Source organism: Anopheles funestus, chromosome 2RL (assembly GCF_943734845.2).
Source record: "Anopheles funestus chromosome 2RL, idAnoFuneDA-416_04, whole genome shotgun sequence".
Taxonomy (NCBI): Eukaryota; Metazoa; Arthropoda; class Insecta; order Diptera; family Culicidae; genus Anopheles; species Anopheles funestus.
The window spans coordinates 54831862-54854449 of NC_064598.1; the positions used below are offsets into that span (position 1 = coordinate 54831862).

At 43.4% G+C, this 22588-nt stretch overlaps 2 protein-coding genes across 6 annotated transcripts in view; one reads left to right on the top strand and one right to left on the bottom strand.

Annotated features, from left to right (window-relative positions):
• Nucleotides 1–18391, top strand: part of LOC125764395 (uncharacterized) — a 34290-nt gene extending 15899 nt beyond the window's left edge. For 4 of the 5 annotated variants that reach the window (XM_049428582.1, XM_049428581.1, XM_049428580.1 and 1 more), the window contains exons 3-9: nt 13084–13163; nt 14876–15551; nt 15632–16089; nt 16172–16328; nt 16537–16938; nt 17015–17107; nt 17176–18391. In XM_049428582.1, the coding sequence (XP_049284539.1) occupies nt 13084–13163; nt 14876–15551; nt 15632–16089; nt 16172–16328; nt 16537–16938; nt 17015–17107; nt 17176–18138 (2829 nt within the window). In that variant the 3' untranslated portion in view covers nt 18139–18391. The remainder of the gene's footprint in view (nt 1–13083; nt 13164–14875; nt 15552–15631; nt 16090–16171; nt 16329–16536; nt 16939–17014; nt 17108–17175) is intronic. The other variant, XM_049428584.1, reaches the window with a different exon arrangement.
• A 1-nt stretch (nt 18392) lies between these two features.
• On the bottom strand, nt 18393–21254 carry LOC125764396 (cathepsin B-like). Its single transcript, XM_049428585.1, has 2 exons — nt 20877–21254; nt 18393–20812 (listed from the first exon to the last, which is right to left on the bottom strand). The coding sequence occupies exon 2, from the start codon at nt 19682–19684 to the stop codon at nt 18506–18508; it is 1179 nt and encodes a 392-aa protein (XP_049284542.1). The 5' UTR covers nt 19685–20812; nt 20877–21254; the 3' UTR covers nt 18393–18505.
• Nucleotides 21255–22588: the final 1334 nt, after the last annotated feature.

The following is a 22588-nucleotide window of genomic DNA, read 5'->3' on the forward strand; positions in this document are numbered from 1 at the left end:
TCTGGGTGTGTGGTGGCCCCACGCACTTCACGATCGCACCTTTCGAATTGCTTGGCCATTCCCCGTCTTTAGTCGTTTACTTTGCTATGTAGTTGTACCGTGTCGTGTGCAAACTTCACATCAATCCTTCCATAATTGGACCAGAGCGCACGAGTATCAAACCGTGGTTCAACCCGCGCCTCTCGCTGCTGGTGGGTGTTTTCTAACATGGAACAATGATGATAAAAAATTAGCTAGTGACCTTTTTCGCTGACAGATCCCGGATGCTGAGAAGATCACTCAGTCACGACCGTACTCTGGTTCCGAATGTAAAATCATTGAATTCTAATCACTCAAAGTTGTTAAAAATCCGTTCAAAGCTTCTGGTAGTGGACTAGTGAAAGATAACGTATCACAGAAAATAAATCACCTTCTATTCCAAAAGTCTTTACGTATTTTACTCGGGGAATCTGAAGCCGAATGAACTAATAATGATTAATTAATTTTTAAGATATTCTAATATTCTGAGATTAAAATGAATTATTGAGATCAGAGGGACCTGGCAGATGAGTGATAGCAATGCTGGCATATTTACACGACCGGACCGAAACCAAATCCTATCCAGATTATTTTCCTGAGAGCAAAACTGACTTTAGAGCTTACGGGTAAGTGAAAGAAAGTCAACAATGCAAGACTTCTTAACAATTAGTAAACATGCTTCTCAGTTGTAATCCCAAAAGTAGTAGAAATGGTAGTAGTAAACAAAAAAACCTATTAGTTTTTATGTATCAAATGTTTTAAGGCCTGTCTTGATATTTAATAGCAGATAATAATTAATTAATTAATTTAATAGCAGAACACAATAAAATTAGCTAGTTTTATTAGGTCGAAATTTTTAGTGTACTATGGTGCTATAGGAGAGAAAATTACAAATGTTTTAAAACAAAATTTTACAAACAACCAACACTTCGAGGAACGTTGTACACCTGCGTAAATCCAATTTAATTTGTGTATACTTTTGTAGGGTAACGTTAAGTATGGTCTTGAGTTATACATCCCACAGTTCTTACTTCGAGTCGCGCATGGAATGCATCGCGTAATACAAGACAATACCTGCATGTACTGATACCCCTGGTAGAACTTAAACTTGAACCTTCTAGTTTCATACGTGTTGTGGTTATGTGTATGTTTAAAGGGTTTTTTTTTTATCCTGTGTAATTCAAGCCATACCGTGATTTTGCGGCACATAAACAAAATCCACCAACTTGGCGCAAGAAATCGCACAGCAGCATGTCAATGTAGGCCGGCGCGGAAAGAGGGGAAAAATATTTCCTCATTGTCTTCGAAACCGTTTTTGGATCCGTTTCGTGAGATTAGTGACCGTTTCTTCGTCTTCGTACAGCTTGCAGTCGTGCGCGGCAGCCAGTTACATGGCATTGCCCACATTATTCTATCGTTTGGCGAGATCACTAAACGGCAGTAACAAGTTCATATCCACGCTTTTTCCTCTTTGGGGGTTTGGCGTCGCCCGTTTCTAGCAAAGTTGGGGTCGTTATAAAAAAACAAACGATCTTCACATTATAGTATACTACGGTTATGGCTTCGACCACCATTTTTGCTGGCGTCGCCAGGGCACTGTTGTTAGCTGCGAACCGATGACGTTTCCCGATAGAAAGCCAAGTGCCTGGTTCAAATGGGATGCTTAGGTTTGTTAGCAAAACACCGCGCCGCTAAAAGGTTACTAAACCGTTCCTGCCATGTTCTACCGGTGAATTCATTCGGCATTGAACTTGCTAGCCGCTGCACCACACATGGGCGATACCGACCGGAGGGCACATTTATAGTAACCGCACACTGCAGTGGTACCGGATCAAATTAACATTTCTTCCATGAATTATTTTCCGATTGATCGCCGATCCTCATTCGCTGTGGCACCGACCTTAGCAGACCTTAGGCGAGGTTTTCGTCTTTCGTACAAAGCACTGTTATCACTTTCGGGCGATCGCAGTTGAAAAAGTTCCCCATTTCGCGTTCTCCTCACTGCGTACGTTCTATTCAACTCCAGAATGTGCTGCATTCTGGCCACACATCAAATTAAAGAACAAATCAATGACGGCCCGAAAGATGAAAAAAGACAACTTGCAAACTTTGCTGCTGTACGTAGCTGTTAGGAAAATAGAAACTAAGCCATAGGTACAACACAAACACTGCACTAAGACTCACACAACTGCTAGCATCGAGTCAGATACTCGCTACCTTCTACTAGCAGGTTGGTGCCCTCAGATCAACATGTGCAGTTGGGCTGCTCGCGCGAATGCAGCAGTTATTTTGATAACAAGAGGTCGTCCGTTTTGGAACATACCGAAAGCACAGCGAAAATAAACAGCTCGCGGAACCTGTTTGGTGTGGCCGTGTTCCCGAGTCCTGCTGCCTTGGGGCCATGTTTTACACTTTTTGCTTTTTGCATTTATATTTTCAGCTCCACACACTCTCACTCACTCACTGGTAGGTAGGCAGGAATGTCTTCTTCTTGGCGGTAGAAAGATTTTACGCACCATGTCAATGTCTTCGGGTACCGGGGTTTGACCGGGTTGTTGTTCCACCCGGGCACAACATGCATTCAAACCAGTATTGTAATAAGTTGGAAAACATTGTACCAATCACGACGGGCAGGCAGGTCCGCGGGACAAGTTCACGGCTTTTTGTACTAACCCATGTATTTCTGTTTGTTGGTGATGTTTTCCATCTTTTAGACTTTGTTTTGGTTTTAGTTCTTCTCTTCTTTTACAAATGAACCATACTAAAATTGATAGCGAAAAGCACTACGTTAGAGATAATATGTAGAACGAAAATTTCTTTGGATTGTGTATTCTGTACCGAATTGAAGGGGCGAATATTTAAAGCCAGTAAATCCATGCATCTGCCATAAATCGAGCGGAACGGCATTTACCGATCCATTCCCATCATTAGGCAAAATGAATAACGGATCGCTTGCCCTGCGCACACAAAATCCGTTCGAACGGTTCATCGCCCAGACTGGGACAAGGTTGGAAAATTTACCAATTAGAAATGTTTTCTATTTTACTATCCACTATTTTCTCCTTCCAACCATGGTACGCGTTTCGCACGGCAATTTCGTCCGTACGAAACAAGCACATTTCAGGAAGAGTTTCCAAATGTATTTACGTCATCATCAACGGCATCATTATTTTATCGTAAACATTCACATAGTCATCTACGTAGTGGTCGTCAGTTTAGGCATTATGGTGGTGCTCCATTTTTGATAGCTTCTAGGGGGACCAAGTTCAACTGACAGTAGTTTTCCAGTTTGATTTATGATCTTCTATGTTTTTCAAACATCGCTCAAAGCAAAACGGTAACAAAGTGCACGATTTGGTAGTTCTGTAAGTAGATCAAATCGTATAGGACTAGCATAAGTTTGAAGAAGCTCTTCATCATCCCGATAGTGAGGAAAGATTTGTTTTAACACTGCTAAGTCACTGTAAAATAAGGGATAAATGCAAACAACAAAACAATCCATCATTTGGTATAAGATTGATGGTAATCGACGAGAACGACTTTCGCTAAAACAGTTAAAAACATGTGTGTAAAATTTTGACAATTTTTTCATCCAGTTATCATCAATATCGAACCGTGTTCGTTTTTATACTACCTCTGGCGTAATCGTGAAGTAGTTATTACTTTCTCCTGGAATACGTGAACTAACAATAATGATTGGAAAGGATGCAGCCACGTTCGAATACGTTTCAATTAATTTTTTTCCAACATAACTTTCGACGTACTACAACAATGAACTGGTTCATTTTGTGTCTCATTTCAAATACTCCTCTCGAGACGCGTGCTCGATTTCGTCCGGTGTTGAAGCGGGATGTTAATCAAGCGAAGAATGATGCTGCACTTCCTAAGCTTTGGGGGAGCCCTTTCCAAAAACCAATTTCAATGCCGATTGGCAAAATGTAGGTCGCAACTATCACTGATGGCAGCTATCTACCGATGAAGCGCTGGCTGGCCTTCTGACCTTCGCTTGATCAATCAAACCAACCAGCCGATCGAAGAAAGGTTTCCCCACCGCGTCGCACTGCTTTCGTGCAGTTCCACTCCATATCCGGTTTCATATGTTTTTACAACATTTTTGCACCAGTCTTTTGCCATGCTCTCATTTACCGATCGCCTTCAAGATCTTGCTGTTCGATACGATGTGGTAGCTGGACCAGTTTACAGGAGCGAATGTGACTGCATCGTGCGGAAATCCATTTCATTAAGATAATTCATCATTATCAAACCATTAACCGACTTGATTACTCCACATTCGACGCCTGCCGTATATCCGTACTTCACTGCGGTGTGAACAGGATGGTGAAAACTTTCCAGGACCACATACACCGCACAGGGCAGGCACATCCGGGTAGCTGCGAATGAACGAGTAAATTCTCAGCTACTACTTCAATTCGTTTTCATTCGCGATTGCGTTACATTGCGATCAGGCGTAACGTTTTCCCTTGGACAGCACCGTCTTTCAATTGTCGACGGATAGTGGCCACACCTTGCCGCGTGATGGATCGCAATGGTGTGCATGTGAAAAAACGACGTCAACGATGTCAATTTCTAGCTCGACATACCTCGGCAACCGGGTAAGCGGTAATTAATTGTGTCTCGGAGAAAACGGCTTCTTTAAGTCTGTGCTCTGCTTGCATCACTGCTGTTCAAGCCTATCGATCGAAAGGCTGGATGCTGAAGCAGAAACCAACCGTTCCAGTAATGCAATCGCTCATTACCAGAGCTGCTGCATGTGCACTCTCACTTTCCGACGAGTACTCACTGCATTAATTACGGTCAGAAAAGTTAAATGGGTCGGATTCCATCATTACGAAGTCCGTAAAACGCTTCTTGTGGTGGTATAAGACCTTCCCATGTGGTACTGACGAAGTAGAAAGGCACAAAATTGGGTCTACTATTTTCAATTCCTATACAATCTAAGAGGTTAACTGGTCATATTTCGATCAAACTTTAAAAGTATGTTGATAGCGTTTTATGATATATGCCAATGTCGTTTTAACAAAATACCATTTACCTCTTAATAGGAGCTAAAAGGCGTTTCGAAATCTAAGAAAAAGAGCGATACTGCCGTTAGATTGGAATGTATGCAGTATTTCGATGATAAATTTACGAGCATAAGGCTTGTATAATCGATTGATAGCCCTTGATACGATCGGGAGAAATTTCCAACAACTTCGTTAAATACCAGCTATTGGTGCGATTGTATTCCGACGCTATAATAGACAGCGTATCCCAAGCAGAAGATCTTTATCTTGGAGTCTCACGATTGTTTGGCGCAGATCGAAACCCTCTAGGACCATTTATGAAAGGCTAGAACATTCTGTACGTTGACGTCTGAGTCCGAGTCGAAAAATAATGCTTCACACACAGCTTTCTTCCTCCACACTCGTGGCCTGAACCTCTTTTCGATATCATTGAGAAGGCTCCCCAATTCGCCGGGTAAAGGCGACCTTATCCATCATCACCGATTGGTCGCGGAAATCATAGACGAAATAACGTGAAGCGAAGGAAGACGCAAAGGATCTAAGGTTAGGAATGTTCCCCTTGCCGTACGCGGGAAAGAACTTCGCTGTATTGACGGCATCGTAGTTCTTGCCTGAAAGCGATGATGTTTAGCGGATGGTTTCGAAAAGGGGGGATGATCCATTCCATCCAATACAATATCTCGCCATGGATATCAGTGCACGGTCTGACATACTGGAGCCAGGATGGCGATCGAGCGGATGAGCGAAAACAATAATTCGCCGACCAGAGGATAAACGGGGGTCGGTCGCCTGCTGGAGGTGAGGAAAGCGTTCAAGAGGCGGACACGTATCTGGAACCGTTCATATCCACGAAACGGAAAATCGTGCTCAGGTAATAATAATGTTTTCAGAGCCGGGCACTCATTTTTCTGTCCCCGCTAACACAGACCATAGCGGTACCGTGTGGTGGTATGGCTCTGGGAATAGCTGCGACGACGTTTTGGTGCCACACCACCCGCGATCAGCAAATGGTGTTTCTATTCCTCCGTTTTGGCCCTGTGACCTGCCGGGAATAGGCCCTTTTCGCGGGCAAACATTAGAAGACAGATAGGGTTGCGACGGTGGAAGATTCAGGTCGTCTAAGGCATTTTTCTCTCCTTCGGATGATGGTTTCGGGTTTTCCGGGACTATCGGATGGTTATGATCTTTCGACTCCGTTTCCCATGCCTGGACCCGTTGCAAGATCGCAACAATAACTGCAATTGCCTGCAATCGGTTTCTCTATTACCTTCACTTGCTGTCCACTCCTCATTCCTATATATCGCGATGTCACGCTTTTCCGTCTGTCGGGCTACGTGAGGACAAGAAGTAACCACGAGTAGAGTAGCAAAGCAAACCACCCTTTCCGTTCACAATATTCATGTCAGTTGAATGCTTTCGCGAAAGTGCATCCGGAGTGTTTGTGCAAGATAATGAAGAGGGTGTAGGCGAGTTGCACCGTTTTCCTGGCGTCACCGATACCGTGCCATAAGCGATTTTGGTGGCTGGTCGCATTTCACTTCTCGTAAACCGTTAATAGACTCACGGTGATAGTTTCCATGTTGCGGGCACAATCGGCTCAACTACTCAACTTGGCGTTAGTTCATCACGACAATCGAACGGTTTGGCTGACATCAGATTGTTGGATAGGAAGTATTGTACCTTAGTCACAGGTTGATCCTCTTGCTTAAACCTCATTGAGTCTATCTCTAATCTTGCTCAGCTTATGCTTCAAGCTTCTAAAACTTGAGCATTTGTGCACGAAACGTTTATGCTACTGTTGTTTTCAGGTCATCTACTTCCGAAGCTCTTTGGAGAACTCATTCAAACGGTTGCTTTCGATATCTGCAGGCTATATTGATTACGATTCGATAGATTTCTGCACTTCCACAACGGTGCATGATACGTTGGGTGTCTTCACCAAATGGTGTCCGTATGCCCGTTAGCCATTGGCCGTGTAACGCGGTACTGTGTCATGATCGTGCCCATTCACCAGCAGCTAACGGTGTCGCCGAATGCCTCCTGTGCTGTGCCGACCAGCCTGTAGCTTTGTGATGCTATAAAAAGTAGGTCAATTATGGTTCATAGTTCAAGCTGTAGCAAGCTTTTCACAGGGATGCTCGAAAACCATCCTCGAAAAGTACGGAAAGAGAAAGGATGGCCATGGTTGGACCCTGTCAGAAAGACGATCATCACGTTTAGAAAGGTGTCTTGTGTATAGTATCTCGTTCGCGTTACTCGTTCGACTGAACACGTTTGTTTAATATCACACCGCCTCTGAAGAGCTTACACTGTTTGTTTGTTGTTAAGGTAAGCGTTCACATGCGCGAAACTAACGACAAGAACGGTTGCACTGCTCTGAAGGCTAGCAGGCATTACTTTAACCCAACGAATCTTCAACACTGCCCGTGTTGCCTTATGCTTTATAAACGCTCGGACAAGCAGACTCCCTCCGGGGTAGATGGTAGCAGCACTATATCGAACAAATTCCCATACAGCTTTGGCATCGAATCGGTTGTTCGACTGCGCCACCAGGTGGAAGATAGATGGTGTTTTGTTTTATGAATATTAATACTAAACAAAAACCACCCTACACTGCGGGAGCACACAACATATAGGTTGTTATTGCACTCGCGACAATGTTGTTGTTGCTACTCAAACGCTTTTGCCTTCTTTTTCCCATACTGCCCTTGAGGTTGAGGACCGAGTGTGGTCTCGTAGCGATGTTTTAATCGTTCCTCATACAATCCTTCACTGCACATAATGTGTGTATGTGCGTATGCTTGTAGTAAGTTGCCGTAATTCTCAGCTATTAGGAAAGATTTCAACGCCAGCGATCCAGGGTGACACGATTTTAGGTTGCAAATGGTTGAAAAAAATTTATGAAATTTATTTTATATCGCCAAGTTCGTTTTTTATAGTTTAATTTACAAAATATAGCTTGAAGTGTGTACCACTGCCACTACAACAAACGATATTCATCCCATTGCAGCAAACCGTCATAATCGTTATCAATATCTGCAAGCGCTCGAAAGGCTCAATTAAACCGAACCGTTTTACAACCAAAAGGCAAACGCTTCGTGTTGTCTCATTTTCTTGCACTTGCCTCCAAATCTGTACTATGGTTTGTTCTTGCATTTATCGCGCTTATTATATCTTTTGCCCCGCACGCATGTATTGCATGCTGCGAAAACTGCCTTTTTTTTAACTGGGCCACTGCCAATCGCTGTTATTATCCATTTTCGGGTGAAGCTATCCCCCGGTGCATTTCGTGCATGGTGCACGCCAGGGAAAGCGTTTCGCATTTGATTCCGGAGGCGAAAACCATTCACCCCCTGCGTAAAGGGTCGTGGCTGGCCAAGCCACCAGCCTACACCGCAATTGGCCAATGGTCAAAGAGAAAGAGAATCGGTGTGGGTATCTGCATGTGTGTGTGTGTCTGCAAAAGGAGTAAATTACATTTAAATGAAGCGCACGGTTAGCTGAGGGTACTGTTATTAAAAATAATCATCTTGTTTATTTCGCTTTATGTTCGGTATGCTGCGAAGAGCTGCCGTTAAAACCTACGACCAACGGCAACCAGAACCGCAGGCCGCACGGTAGAACTTGTGCAGCGACAACGGAGTCGTTGCTGACACTGCAGGGACACTGCATTTGGTTGCGTTGGAGATTTCTTTTTACTTTTCGCTTCCCCCCCCCCCCCTCTCTCTCTCTCTCTCTCTCTCTCTCTCTCTCTCTCTTTCTATCTCTCATTTCACTATTGCACTGTTGCAAACACTCACGCTGTGATGGAGCATTCGCTACTTTTTTTCTGTCCTGTTTTCCAACAGGGCACTTTTATAGCTCTAGTCGAGCCCCTGCTCAAACGGTGCCCAATCCCGCCGGTTCTGGTCGGTTCATGCACCATAAATTTATCGACACTCACGCGAGAAAAAACACAACCACCGACATTGACTGCGACGTCGATGACGGACGGACGAGGAAAAGAAGGAGGACGACTTCCATCTCCGTCGGTGTCTCTGTGGAACCCGTGCCTTCACAAACTATTAATTAACATATTACATCGGCGTGGAGCAGGAATTGGGAATGAATTAGCTGGTATCGATGAAACCGAACGCTGCTCCCTACGATCGTCTTCGCCACCTTGCCAGTGTACGCCATCCCGCTTTGGGTATCTGCTCGTATCTGCTGGGTAATATTTATGGCAAATTTATGCACTATCGCAGTGTGTCAGGTCTCGGAGCTACACGGTGTTCCTGGGTGGGTGAAAACAACAATAAAATCGAGCACGAGATCGCGATCACGAGCGTGGCCCTCCCGAAACATCTTCTTCTGGGTGATCTGGCACTTTGATTTGCGCGGGACCGCCAGGAAAGCTGCCAACGGGGTATATTGGGAAGCGAAAGCAGTGGACCAATGCACTGGCATGTTTCCGGGAGCACACTAATGACCTCGGCACAGTTGGGGGTGTTAGATAGAACCGTTCGTCTGGATTAGCAGGAAGCGAAATTCGAAACTGGTCTACTCCTATGCACCGCTACATTGCGCCTGTAGACGATAATGTACATTCCCGAGCTTCTCTTTGTGAAACGCAGTCTCCACACACAGGTTAGCATGACGATCAAGGCTATGCAAACGAATGAATGATTCCACTTCACGGTATTAACGTACACCATACACTACGGCTTTCAATCAATTGCAAGCCAATGGAAGCTAAGCATGTATTAATTTGACTGCCTAAATTCGATTTTTCGAAAGTATCGCAAAATCGTTACGAGTGTACCATCCATTTCTACATCACCTTCGGTACTCGTCGAGCGATCTGGCAGCTGTTGATCAGCAGTTCGTCGAAGGCAAGATTGCTTTGCCACCATTAACTAATGACCGTTATTTTCAGTTCAATTTCCGACATAATTATTTGCCCCGCGCGCATCGTAACATTGTGCGCGGGCGTACGTCATTAAAAAAACACACACTTCTTCATTATAACTCACTTCCCCCGGGCGGCGGACGATTGACGTAAAGTATGGAAGAAACAGAATGAAACAAAAAAAACAAATCCAACCCCTTTCCATTGTTTTCCCCCTCGGACGAACGGTTTTATTGAACGAAATTTGGAAATTGCAGTCGCAATTATTGTGAGTATTTATTCTGCCGAACAGATGGACTTTCGAGGCTAACGCAAAGATCAGGCCAACCTCCGTTGGTTGATTCTAGAGCAATCGCGATCAACCTAAACGAGCAGATGATGATGATTCATCTCGTCATCGAGTGGTTGAGCAATGGAACGATCGGACGGCTTTATTCATGGTAAAGGCACGAATTGAATGCCACCACGATTGTGCATCGCATCGAGAGCCATCAACAGTCGGCGGTAAACTATAGAGGCCCTTATACCGAAGCCGAACAGCAGATTCCTTCGCAAAAGATGCGCAATAACTACAACGTGCCAAGAAATCAATTTTGGTGCATACTTGCAGCTTGATGGTACTTGCGCACGATTCCATTTTTGTTGGTGCTACTAGGTTCTTCAACACTGCGAAATGAAGTGCGATGTGATACTCTTTTCTTTCCTGTGGTTGTCTCGTACTTCACGAACATTTTTTATTGTACTGCATAGTATGGACATGAAGACGATGAGATGAGGATAGAAATAATTTTCCACAGGATAACCGATTGTATAGATCAGCTCTGCATTTCATTTCATTAAGCCGTAACATTTATCGAAGTTCAGTTTGCTTTTACTAGTTAAGCGCTGTCAGTTTGCCCTGTAATCAAAATCTGTATCTTAGTGAGAGATCTAACACCTAAAAAAAATCATATTTAGTAGTAAATACTAAACGTTCTCAAAAACTGACACAGGAATATTCACTTTAAAAAACTGTGAAAGTTCTTATAAACTAGACACTTGAATCAGGCGATATGCATTATATCGTATGTGCGCACAATTTGTCGTATGAACTAAGAACTTTTCCATCTGAAGATCATTAAGGATCTCCGAAACACAAATACTTCTTTATCTTTTGTGATACTACAAACTCAAGAGGTCTGTGGTCTGTCATTTCTGGTTTTCCTTGACTTACTAATTAGAGCAAATAATTAAAAAATGCTCATCACATTGTCATCTTCATCTTGTAAATGCCAAATCTGATCGCATTTGTTGTTGCCTGTTTGATCAATATGAACAAGCACCTTCAGGTCGGTTGTATCTATTGTCTGGATAGTTAGCTCTGTGCTTCACTGTGTTAGGCGTAAATATTCCTATTGGTTATCATTATATATAATGTATTATACGTAGCAATAACACTACAAAACTTATCATTACAATACTACAATGATTGAGCTTATTTCACAGCTAGATACTTTAGTCTAGCGGGATCTATCCTGGTTTGGCGAAAAATGCCGTGCAGCGGAACCATTTCCAATATATGTGGTTGAATGATTGCCCTCATTACATATTTAAGATTATGTATGTTAGCATAATTTAACGGAAGAAGATACTGAAGATCATTTAACAGAAGAAAGAAATATCCAAGATGCAATTGGACCCATGAATGACACAAAGGGATTCTCTGCTCCACGAATTCTGGAATTATTTAAATCAACGAGAAGTAATTCTTGAATACAATATAAACTACAACGAAATTGGGTTTTTGATGGAAAAATCTAAATCACTAAAAACCTCACGTGTATGTACCACCCTACATGTATAGAATATTAAAGTCTTTGCAAAACATGTAGGTCTCAGAATGGTATCAGTTGTTTCATTATTCTTCCACACATTCCATTAAAATTTACCTTTAGTACAAATATTGATATGACGTTTAACTCAAAATAGTATTAAGCTTTTTATCTATCTTATATATTTATGCCTACTTTTACTTGTACAGTCGATAAAATCAAATGCTCTGCATATTTATTTCCAGTTTAAAAACATTCAAGCATATCGAAAACATTCAACGCAGTCTTTCTACCTTTAAGAAAGCGGCTATTATAGATGACTGAATTTCACTTACCCAAGCGTTAAATCTTCAACAGCTCCAAAGCTGGAAGTGTGAACTGGTCCGAAATGAGAAATACTCTCGCATAATTTCGATGACGCTGACCCGAAGTAAACCATCAAGATCGAATTGATTGGGGTTGTTTTTTTTCCTCTCTGTCTTGCTTTGTGTTTTCTCCAAGCGTAACCATATGGGTGAATAGAGATTTGTACGCCTTCGATTCAGCACAACAGCTGTCGAACGCTGGTGATGATCATTGCCGGGGATGGTTCGGTGCAGAGGTTTAAGAGAGCAGGGAAGGAACGCAACAAGCGCACAAAACACAATCTTCCAAAACACGCTTCAAGTCGGGCAGAAGAAATGATGGTTAGCTTAACGCGCGCTTTGTACCATTAGATCCTCTTTCACCTTTCGCTCCGAATAATGGATCGTCATAATATTCCGTTATCCGTGGAATTAATGTTGATCGACTTAACGTTGGATAAATGACGATAGTCTGGTACGATCGATACTTGTCTCACGGGTTTCTGTTTTGTAGGCAGTGATGTGGCTTGAACAAGCCATCCATTCACAAACGACGGTCGCCGCGGGCTATCTTCGCTGTAGTAAATGTTTTTTTTGTCGCCTTCAACAAACGTTCAGACAGTTTGAGTTTAAGCGTTGATGTCGAAAAGCAAACTTCAAGCATGTTTTTTATGTGTTAGTCCAAGTGGTGCTAGCGACCCGAACATTATGAACGTTTAAATAATCTTTAGGAATGTGATTTTTAATATGGCAAAAACAGTTATATTACTTTTTAAAAATTGGGAAACATTTCACATAAGATATAAACATATAATTCTGTATGTTGTAAATCCATGTTTTTCTAATATTTTTTTTGCGTACCAATTGCAAGTCCTAAGGTGGACTGAACTTCTTTTTAGTCATTAATGATGAATATTGTAAAGATCACCGCTGTTTCCATCGCTACCCTAAATAGAGCAAGCAGTAATTTTGCCGTCAATTTTGCTTTTCATCTACAGGTTTCTAGTACCGCGCACACCGATGGCCAACGGACTTCAAATGGTACGACGAGTGCAGACGAGTACAATCTCGGCTTGAGGTTAGTACCAGCGCGATGCGCAAGCATTATACATTTCTATTTTCCATTCAAATCGTGATTCGCAAGACCCACAACAGTAGAACTTGTCTACTAGAACAGGCTTTACGGAGTGACAAAAAAAAACTGGGAGTGTGTTCCGCACCGTCCCCTCATACCCAACGCCAATGCGCGCGCTAGGGAACGTGGATAGTTTGTCTAGTGGTGCCCGTTTTTCTTTTGCTTATGCAACACGACAGTATTTCACAGCACCACGAGTGCAGCAGCGAGTTGGTCCTATGCGACGCGTCTAAACGCAATTGCTGTTCTCCGTTGCAACGGAAGCAAACGGAAGAGCGAATGGTGGAGCTTTACACCGATGCAATGATCGGTTGGACAGGCCGTGAATGCTGCTTTGTAAGTCAGTTGGACACGATCGTTCCATGAGCGGGCGCTTCACCATACTACTGCCCTGCGTGCTGCAACATTCGCAGTGCCGGTGAGGTAAAGTTCTCACGCTCGGATAAGAAGGAAAACGTTAGAAAACGAACCACCACCAGGACGGCAAGCGAAAGGCGACCGATGGTGGCGAATTGTAATTTATTTTATTGCTGGCAGCTATTTTGTTATTTTACGCTACTCAAAGTCCCTCCAATGTTTCCTCCCGTGTTGCGTGGCATTTCTCGCTTGTACCGGTGACTGATATTCATTCCCAACGTTCCGACACGATCGCACGGCGCGGTATTCTCGAGATTGCGCATCGCTGATGGTGCTTTCATTCAGCAATATTACTGCCAGCCAGTTCCTTGCGCTATAGCCGTATTGGTCAATGAGTTTTCCGTGAGTGGTGTCTCGCACAGCACAACAGCAATACGAGAAGTGGTTGTTGTTATTGTATGGAATGGAAAGATTTCATGCTGGGTTTATTGTCGACACGTTGTAAGCTTACACGAGGCTTCTGCCGCGCTCGTAAAATGTAACAGTTTTCAAAGCGATGTATGTTTTTTTTTGTTGAAGGCATGCCGAATTCTACGCATATACAAACAACAATGTGTATCTAACTTTTTCGTCACTTCAATTCAAGACTACACTTAACGCAAGTATACTAAATCATCTCCTTTGGCCAGGCGACGATGACTAATGTGATCGCTTCGATCAGATCGCTCCGATCAACAGGGAACAGGGGGAAAAACAACCAAGAACCTTCAACCTTGAACCATTGCCAATACCCTAACCGGACACTGCATTGTCGTTCCTCCCACCACCACAAAAAGTCTTGCGACAAGTAACCGTTATCGGTTCAGGTTTGGGTTTGGCCGTGCCAGCTGCACACGTCGAATGAGGTCGAACAGCTGTTTTGGTGTACCGATTGCTAAGGGAAAGGTACAAGAAATGTTCGGGTTTGCTGGATTACGGTGCAGAAAACCTGTTCCCCCCAACCAACAAGTAGATCCTGCATCAATCCTTATGCCACATTCCGCGCTACCACATTTGTCTCGTCTGTATGTAACTTGGAGAGAACGACGGATTTGTTACATAGAAGCAACAAACGATGGATTACGTCCAATTTAAATGTATTGATTTGAATAAGTTCTTCAATGTTAGTTTCTTATCTATTTATGGCTATTGTTTAAATAACCACCAAGTAATTGCTAGTAAATGACTTCGATTTCTTTCCGATTTGTTAAATTTTGAATTTGTTTTCAACATTTGTATTTGTTTTCCAATATCCCTAGGAGAAGTATCGATGCAATGGAAGGCAAAGAAACAAGTGCACCTTCATCACTTCTATTGCCACCCACTTCACCTCTACTAGCGTCTTACAGTTCCCCCGGTAAGAAACCCATCCATACACATGGGAACTCACAAAATCACATCTCCTCCGGGACGTCGGTATCGCTCCGGCCGAAAGGACACTACCGATCGTCTTCGCTCGAGAACAACCCGTTCCATCCGCATGGCAGCAAGCCGATGGTTGGGCTTAACATTGCTCAGGCCAGCTTCACGGGTACGTTGAAATCTCGCCGTGAACAAAAGCGGATATCCGACTTCCTCAATAAGCAATCGTCGGGCTTTGGACCTGGATCTAGTGGTGCCAGCTCGCTAACGCTCATCTCCACAACGCGTGAGCCACAGTCCGAAAGCAGTCTGCGGAAGGCTCACTTCGAGAACATCCGTGAGATATTCGAGAAAAACAATAGCAAAAATGCAGCAGCACAACAGCAGCAACTTAATTTGAAGTCGGCGAAACTGGCGGGCAACCAGATCAACACCACAGCAGCGGCAATGATGGCGGCCAACGTTGCAACGGCTAGCGAACTTGTCAGTCACGGTGGTAGTGCATCCACGCTAGGAATACCGATCGATGACAAACCTCCGAAAATACAGTCTTGCAGTGGTATTCTAGGAAAGGTAAAAAAAAGATCATACCCTTTTTTATTATCCTTTTGTCACGAATCTCTTTTGATCGCTTTTATCTGATATTTCTCCAGGGCAAACAAGTGATCCGTCCGATTGCCTTCAAACCAGTTCCTTACAAATGTAATACACCAAATTATGGTGCCCCAATCGGTGGTCGCCTGACGGAGCTTAGCGATCGGTACGGTTCAACACCGTCGCTCGGTCCTACGATGAGCCTGCAGTACAAATTCGGAAGCACCACGGATCTGCACCATCTGCAACAGCAGGGCAGCAGTAGTGGAAGTAATGGCGCAACACCGATCGCGTCCGTGGGACCGTGCTCTAGCAACGGATCGATGGGATCGACGTTCGGCTCGATTGGTGGCAGTATGATGAGCAACAGTTACCACCAACATTACCACCATCCATGTAGCAGTACCTTAATGCGTAAAGGATCCTCAACTATACCTTTCAAGACGTACGATAGTTTAGAGTCTATTCTGAAGCTGCCGGATAGCATGATGGCGTCCTATCCGAATCCCAGCCATGGGTACGTTCCTCTTCGATCGTTTGTTGGGTTCGGAAATGTAATCTAATATGCTTTACTTAATGATTCTAATCTTACATTTCAGCCTGTACCACCAACAGGATGTTCTCGATATGGCACCATCACCATCGGATTCCGGCATATCCGAGCTGGAAGCAGCATTGCGCGATCGTGACTCCGAGCTAGCCTACCTTCGACAAACAATGGAGCACAATGAACAAGTAATATTCAAAGTTCATCAGGTTGGTAGTGTGCTGTGTTACTGGATGCATTTGGTTCACAGGGATCGAAGGATTTATAGCGAAAAATTAAACCGGTGTGCTTCTTGGATCGGGCTAACACAAATATACAAACAAAAAGTTTGCTTTTCCTCTAATTCAAGAGAAACAGTACTCATTTGAAGCATGACTAAACTTTATGTGCATGTTGTGCTTTATTATTCCTTCTCAGGACAAAGAAAAACACTGGGAGCAAGAATTGAATCGGTTGAAAGCGATCCACGAAAGTCGCCTGCGAGCTGGCGCGCAAAAGGTCCACAAGCTCGAACAGTTGCTCATGATGCAGACGTTCCAACTGCGACAGGACAAGAAACGACTGCAAGAGGATAACGCTCGACTGCAAACAGGCATGGCCCAAGCGAAGGATCAAACTGAACAGCATCGATCAGAGCTGGAACAAATGCAGCATAGCGCAAAGGAGCTGAAGGACCAAAACGGAGATTTGCTAGATGAAATTCAAATGCTGCGAAGAGTAATAAGCGATCTGAAGGAACGGCTGGAAGAGAGCGAATGGAACCTGTGCCAGAAAAATGGCGAAGTGGCACTGATGAAATCTCATCTCAAGGATGCACAGGTCAGTTGATATGGCGTTGATAATTAATACTTGTATTAAGTGCAGATATTTTAATGTTCGTTTAATTGTATTGCAGGCCGAAATATCTACGAAAGACCAGGAAATTGTGCAGTTTAAAGCGGAAATGAAGCTGCAAAATTTCGACGACATCAGCATAAAGAAGTCGGAGGTACCGATACCGTCCTTATCAAAATTGTGCCAATTTACTCACACACTATCATTACCTTTCTCTTACAGATAAAGAAGGAGCTAGATTTTGATCTGGAAATTTCACAACTGAATCGCATTGTTATCTTCAAAGATCAGATCATCGTGCTGATGAACAACGAAATACAAAAGTTACGCAAGGAACTGTCTGATATTTCGATATTGCGAGGCTATGAAGGTGCACCGACGGGTCGGTATACCCGATACAAAAAGAAGCTGGAGCTTGTTGCGCAGAAATTCGAGGAATCCGATCGCCATAACGATAGCAACAACAACAATAATCAGCTCACCAATAGCAATAGCAGCAGTAATAAACCAACAGATTCTCCTGTGGAGGAGAAAAACGACAGCAAAGCGGTTTCCCCGTCCGCGGTGATCTCCAGTAGTGACATCATAAGGAATTATTTCAACAGCAAACTCGAGATGAACAAGAAGCTGTTTCTCAGTTCGCAGATCTGTAACTACTCCGACGAGGATAAGTCAAACATTATCGACGCGTATGGCAGTGGCAAACAGGTCGGCATGACTGATATCACGCTCGATCTGAGCAGTTTGCTGCCGCGCTCATTGACAACGATGGCACAAACGCCAGTCGAGGAGATAACGGTCACCGCTACTGATAGCTATCACCAACACAGCTCATCAGACGATGATTACAAATCTATGACACCGACGCAGGAAGATCACGATCACCAAGAGGATGAGCAAGAATCGAAAATATCCGCACAACCTATTGAAACGCCGGCTCCTAAAGCAGGGACGCGCCAGCCAGAAAGCTCTGGTGAGCTGGAACGACTCAACCGCGAGCTACAGTCCTGCCGGGAATGCTTTGAACAAGAGAAAGCGAAATGGGCCGACGAAAAAGAAAAAGTCCTCATCTACCAGCGTCAGTTGCAGAAAAATTATGTCGAAATGTGCAAACGCACACAGCAGCTCGAAGAGCAGCTGAAGACTATACAACTAGAACAAACACATGAAGCAGGCCGAAACTAGAGCGCATATAGAAAATTGGAATACGCCATCGGCGAAACGAGCACGGCTGTAGAGCATAGGGTTCTAAACGGATGTAAACTTATATAGCGTTTGTATTATACATCATACACTAGCCCGAATTCTTGCCTATTCTCCGTTTTGTGTGTTAGTGCAGCACACCGATCAGAATTGCCGAGTAGAATTAGAGTTAGCTAATTAAGTGATTGAAAAGCGTTTTTTTGAAAAGTTGAAATAATAATATTTAAAAAGGTGATTTTCGATTTCTGCTATTAGCTTGTGTCGTTGTAGTAAACAATCTCACAAACAGTTATTCATTTCATTTGCTAAGAATGTATTTCCTCTTCCATGTTATAACCATTGTAGCACACTAGCGGAACAGAGGTAATCCTGCGACGACATTCGATTCAAAGCCCAAATGGTCTTCTCCTCGAACTATTTTGAAGAAACCACCGTCACCCCACTGAGCACCCCACGAGTTAGCGCACAGCCAGAACTTTACGTTGTTTTCTTCTCCCCAGCCCATCACCTTTACTGAATGCATTCCAACGCGCACGCCGAACGCATGGCGATAGACGCCACTCTTGTATTGCACAAAGTCCGTGTGCAGGGTGAAAGTGGCCTGAGCCGGTCCAAAGTTGAACACTTCGTACATGATACGTTCTTCGTCCTTGGGAATAGTGTAAGCCACGCGTCCGTAATGCTTATCTTCCCCATAGGTAACGTTGTATCCAGGCTGACAAACGCGTAGACAACGAGGAGCATCGCTAGCATCTCCTGCCTTCTTACAGACATCGAATGGATATGATTGACATCCGTCGTGGGATCCAAATGCTCCACCACTGGTTATGCCATTTTCCACCCAGTAATGCCACACAGCATTTGGTACACCTCCGTCACAACCGAATCCACACCGATGGCAACAGGAGACGACATCGTACGCTCCAAAGTTGAACTGAGCCTTTCCTTCGGAGTGGACGCACCAACGATCGGTCATCGTAGAAACTGCAGCTACGGCGTAACTCGAGTCGCAGCATCCCTGATTGCGTACCACGGTCATGCTCGGGCAATAGGACCACTTCTGGCGGGCGTCAAAAGACGTCGGCATCGGTTGTTCGTCCATCTTCAGCACGATACCTTGAGGTAGCTGGAATTTCATCGACTCTTCAGACAATACTCCGGCACGGTACTCGTCGTTACGTTTCGGGTTGACTCCCGCCTTCCAGGTAGTGGATCGGTTGTTGATTGCATCCACAAACGTAGCCTGAGACGTAACCACATTGCCGTATCCGGTGCGGAAATATTCCGGAGCGGTATTAAAGTCGGCAAAATGTGGACGATATTGCGCATAATTCTGGTAGTAGTTTTGAGGATGCGCATTTTCTACACCAGTTTTCACGAACAATTTCAACCCGAGATTGTTTTCGGCACTGCCTACTGCTAGACTACCTTGCAGGCAAAACAGGCCAATAATGACAAACGATCCGACGAATGCCATTTTGATTGCCGTATAGCGCAAACCGCCAGCCGTAACGATGAACTGTAACATTCTGTACCCGATGGAGTCTCTTTAAATACTCTCTCCAGATCCTTATCAGTGATGCAACCGTAATAGTTGTGAGGTGAACGTTCGGCAGATAGATTTGTTTGTAACTTGCCCCCATGTAATCTATGAATGATTTTTGTTGATGTCTAGTATGATGAAAAATTTAACTGCACGAGATACTAAACCAAATCTTAGGCACACAATTGATTGAAATCATACCTGTTTTAATGTTTGCTTCTGCTACAGAGTACGATATTTTTGCTAATAAACGAATAACTTAAGAGATTATACAGCGTCACGGCATGTAAGTGAGATTATACAGTATCAGGGCATGTGATCACAGTTAGGTGTTAGTGCACCATGGTAAGTAACTAACTTTTATCGTTGATTCTCGAAATCTTTTCGCTGCTCTTCAAGTCTCATCCAACCACCCAATGGTGATGATATGACCTTTTTGTTCAGCACATTTTTCGCCCTATTAATGCTATTATCAACTGTGTTTGTCATTGATTTTCGCTTCAAGTCTGGTATCTTTGCGAAACTCTCCACACGACCACCGATGAACTTTACGCGTGGCTCGCGTTCGCCAATGCTTCCCCCGGGCAGAACAATAGCGTCGACCCTGTTGCGTATGTCCTGAACCAGTGCGATCGCCTGGCGACAACTGATGCTGTCCGGACGATCCAGTATGCGATCACGAATGTGATCAATTTCGTTGAGTAGAAACCCGGTGGGATCGTTCGGAAGGCACACCTTGCAACCCGGTTTTCGTGGTGCTGGGTCACGTTTCGTAACTGTGTTCAATTTTTTAGCTTCACCAACGCTGGAACTGTTAGTGCGATGCTTCTTTGAAGTATCCTTGCGACCCGGCTTCGAATCCGTAATAGATTTCTTTTTATTACTTTTCGAACCTTGTGACAATGGAGACTGCTTCGCTAGAGAGGGAACCGTGTTAGGCACAACCGGCTCTACGAACCGATCAAACCGTGTAACGGGACGCACCAAATCCTGCGGTACAGGGGACGCTGGGCTACCACTTAACAGTAGATTTGGAGCAGTTTTTGGCCGCACAACAATTTTGGAAGACAATGGCCTCGGTGCAGACAATTCCCCGGGTTTCAAAAGATATGCCTACAAATTTCACGCAAACTGGTATTTTGTAAACAATAGGAATATTTCTTAATCTATTACTTACCATTCGGCAGGGGCTGTCCCGAAAAAAGTCACGAAAAATTTTGGCTCCCACATTTGCAGCCATTTTGAACAGACAAAGGTACAAAATAGAATGAAACGATATAAATTTGCAGCCTAGTCGGAGTCTAAATCAAAGGATACTTGATCTTTGACGAATACATTTTAGCAGTTATACGTTTAATTGCTACTATCTGTGTTGCTAACGTGCTTCGTGCTATCGTATTGCTCCAGTCGATGTTGTGCAAATTGCATACTGTCAGGCGGCACAATATACAAATGATCGGTTACAGTATAACTTTAGTTCAGTATAACACCAATTAAACCAAACCGTGCGTAATTGCTGCAGGCCGCAATTGTTGCTATATGAAAAATTGGAACGTATCATGTTACTACCTTGAAAAGGACTACGTACAATTTAGATTGAAATCGTCTCTTAAACATCTAATAAATAAATTATCGAGATTTGTGCAATACCTACCATGAATAGCTAGTTTTCGCTTCTGTATTATCTAACCCTAACTATACATATTTCTTGTACTATTCAGACATTTTTCTTTCCATGCGATTGATTTCTTTAAATATCTCTTCGTTCTAAACTATAATTTATATATTTTTCTTGATAGAGCAAACAACACAATTTAAATTAATCACTTACTTGTACCAGGCACATGTCGCATAGACAGTGACACTTTTAACGGTAAGCGGACTAAGCGACAGAATTATTTCATCAATCCAAGCATTTCACAGAGATCCCGTTTACTTTTCCGCTTAGGGCCCCACGCGACCGCTCAGGTAAAATTGTAAATCTGGCACAACATCGATCCTTCCTTCGGTATCGTTGGATAGCTTATTTCAAATTTTCGTTAAAAAACGTGCTAAATTCACTAAGTTTGAAAGCCAAATTCTTCATTTGTTGACATTTCTAATGAAGTTCCATTTGGGGTGATGCTATAACCACTAGGAATCTATTTCATTGATCAATTAATCAATGACATTAGCAAAAATAGCAGCAAGGACTGGCTATTCTGTTCCGTGGTAAAAATAAGTCTAGTGAACCAGAAATGGCCGGCGTGACTGTAGAGGTCGTTGAGCCAAGAAGAGAGAGAATGTTCGAAAATGGTGAAGAGCGCTAATCCCAACGGTCTTTGATCATCAAGTGGAGCGAAAGGTGATTGTGGGTTACTGTGATGAAAAATGGAAACACTTTTTACACATCAAATATTAAATTGAAGGTAGGTACAACAAAAAACTTAAATATGATCAAATTGTATATTCGCTATACTCAAGCACATTGAAAGCGAAAGCAATCTTCTTTGAGATCATTCAACTTTGCGCGGTTCTCTTTCGTTGCATATTCACGTTCCCCCCTCTAGCTGGATTGCACGGATTGAGCTTGAAACGCTTCATCCATTCAAGGTCAGTAGATCAAGTTCATTGTAAAACAGAAAAAACTACATCTACAACCACGCACGTTTGTAACTTATTCACAAAAGGTGATTGCGACGGTGGAATATTCCACACTATCAGAGTTTTCTAGGCAATGGCTAAGAATTTATTAATTGATTATGGAAATAGTGGTTGCATCTCAAGTTTTCAGTAAGAACTATTATCAAAAAGCCCTCCATTTCAATGTGTTTATAATTTTAATGAATTAGTCAGACCATTAGGGAGCATGACAAAAATAACACGAAGTAATTAATTTGAAAAATAGTT

Bases quoted from the DNA above. Each gene is read 5' to 3' on its own strand.
- LOC125764396 (XM_049428585.1), bottom strand. From the start codon at position 19,684: ATGTTACAGTTCATCGTTACGGCTGGCGGTTTGCGCTATACGGCAATC.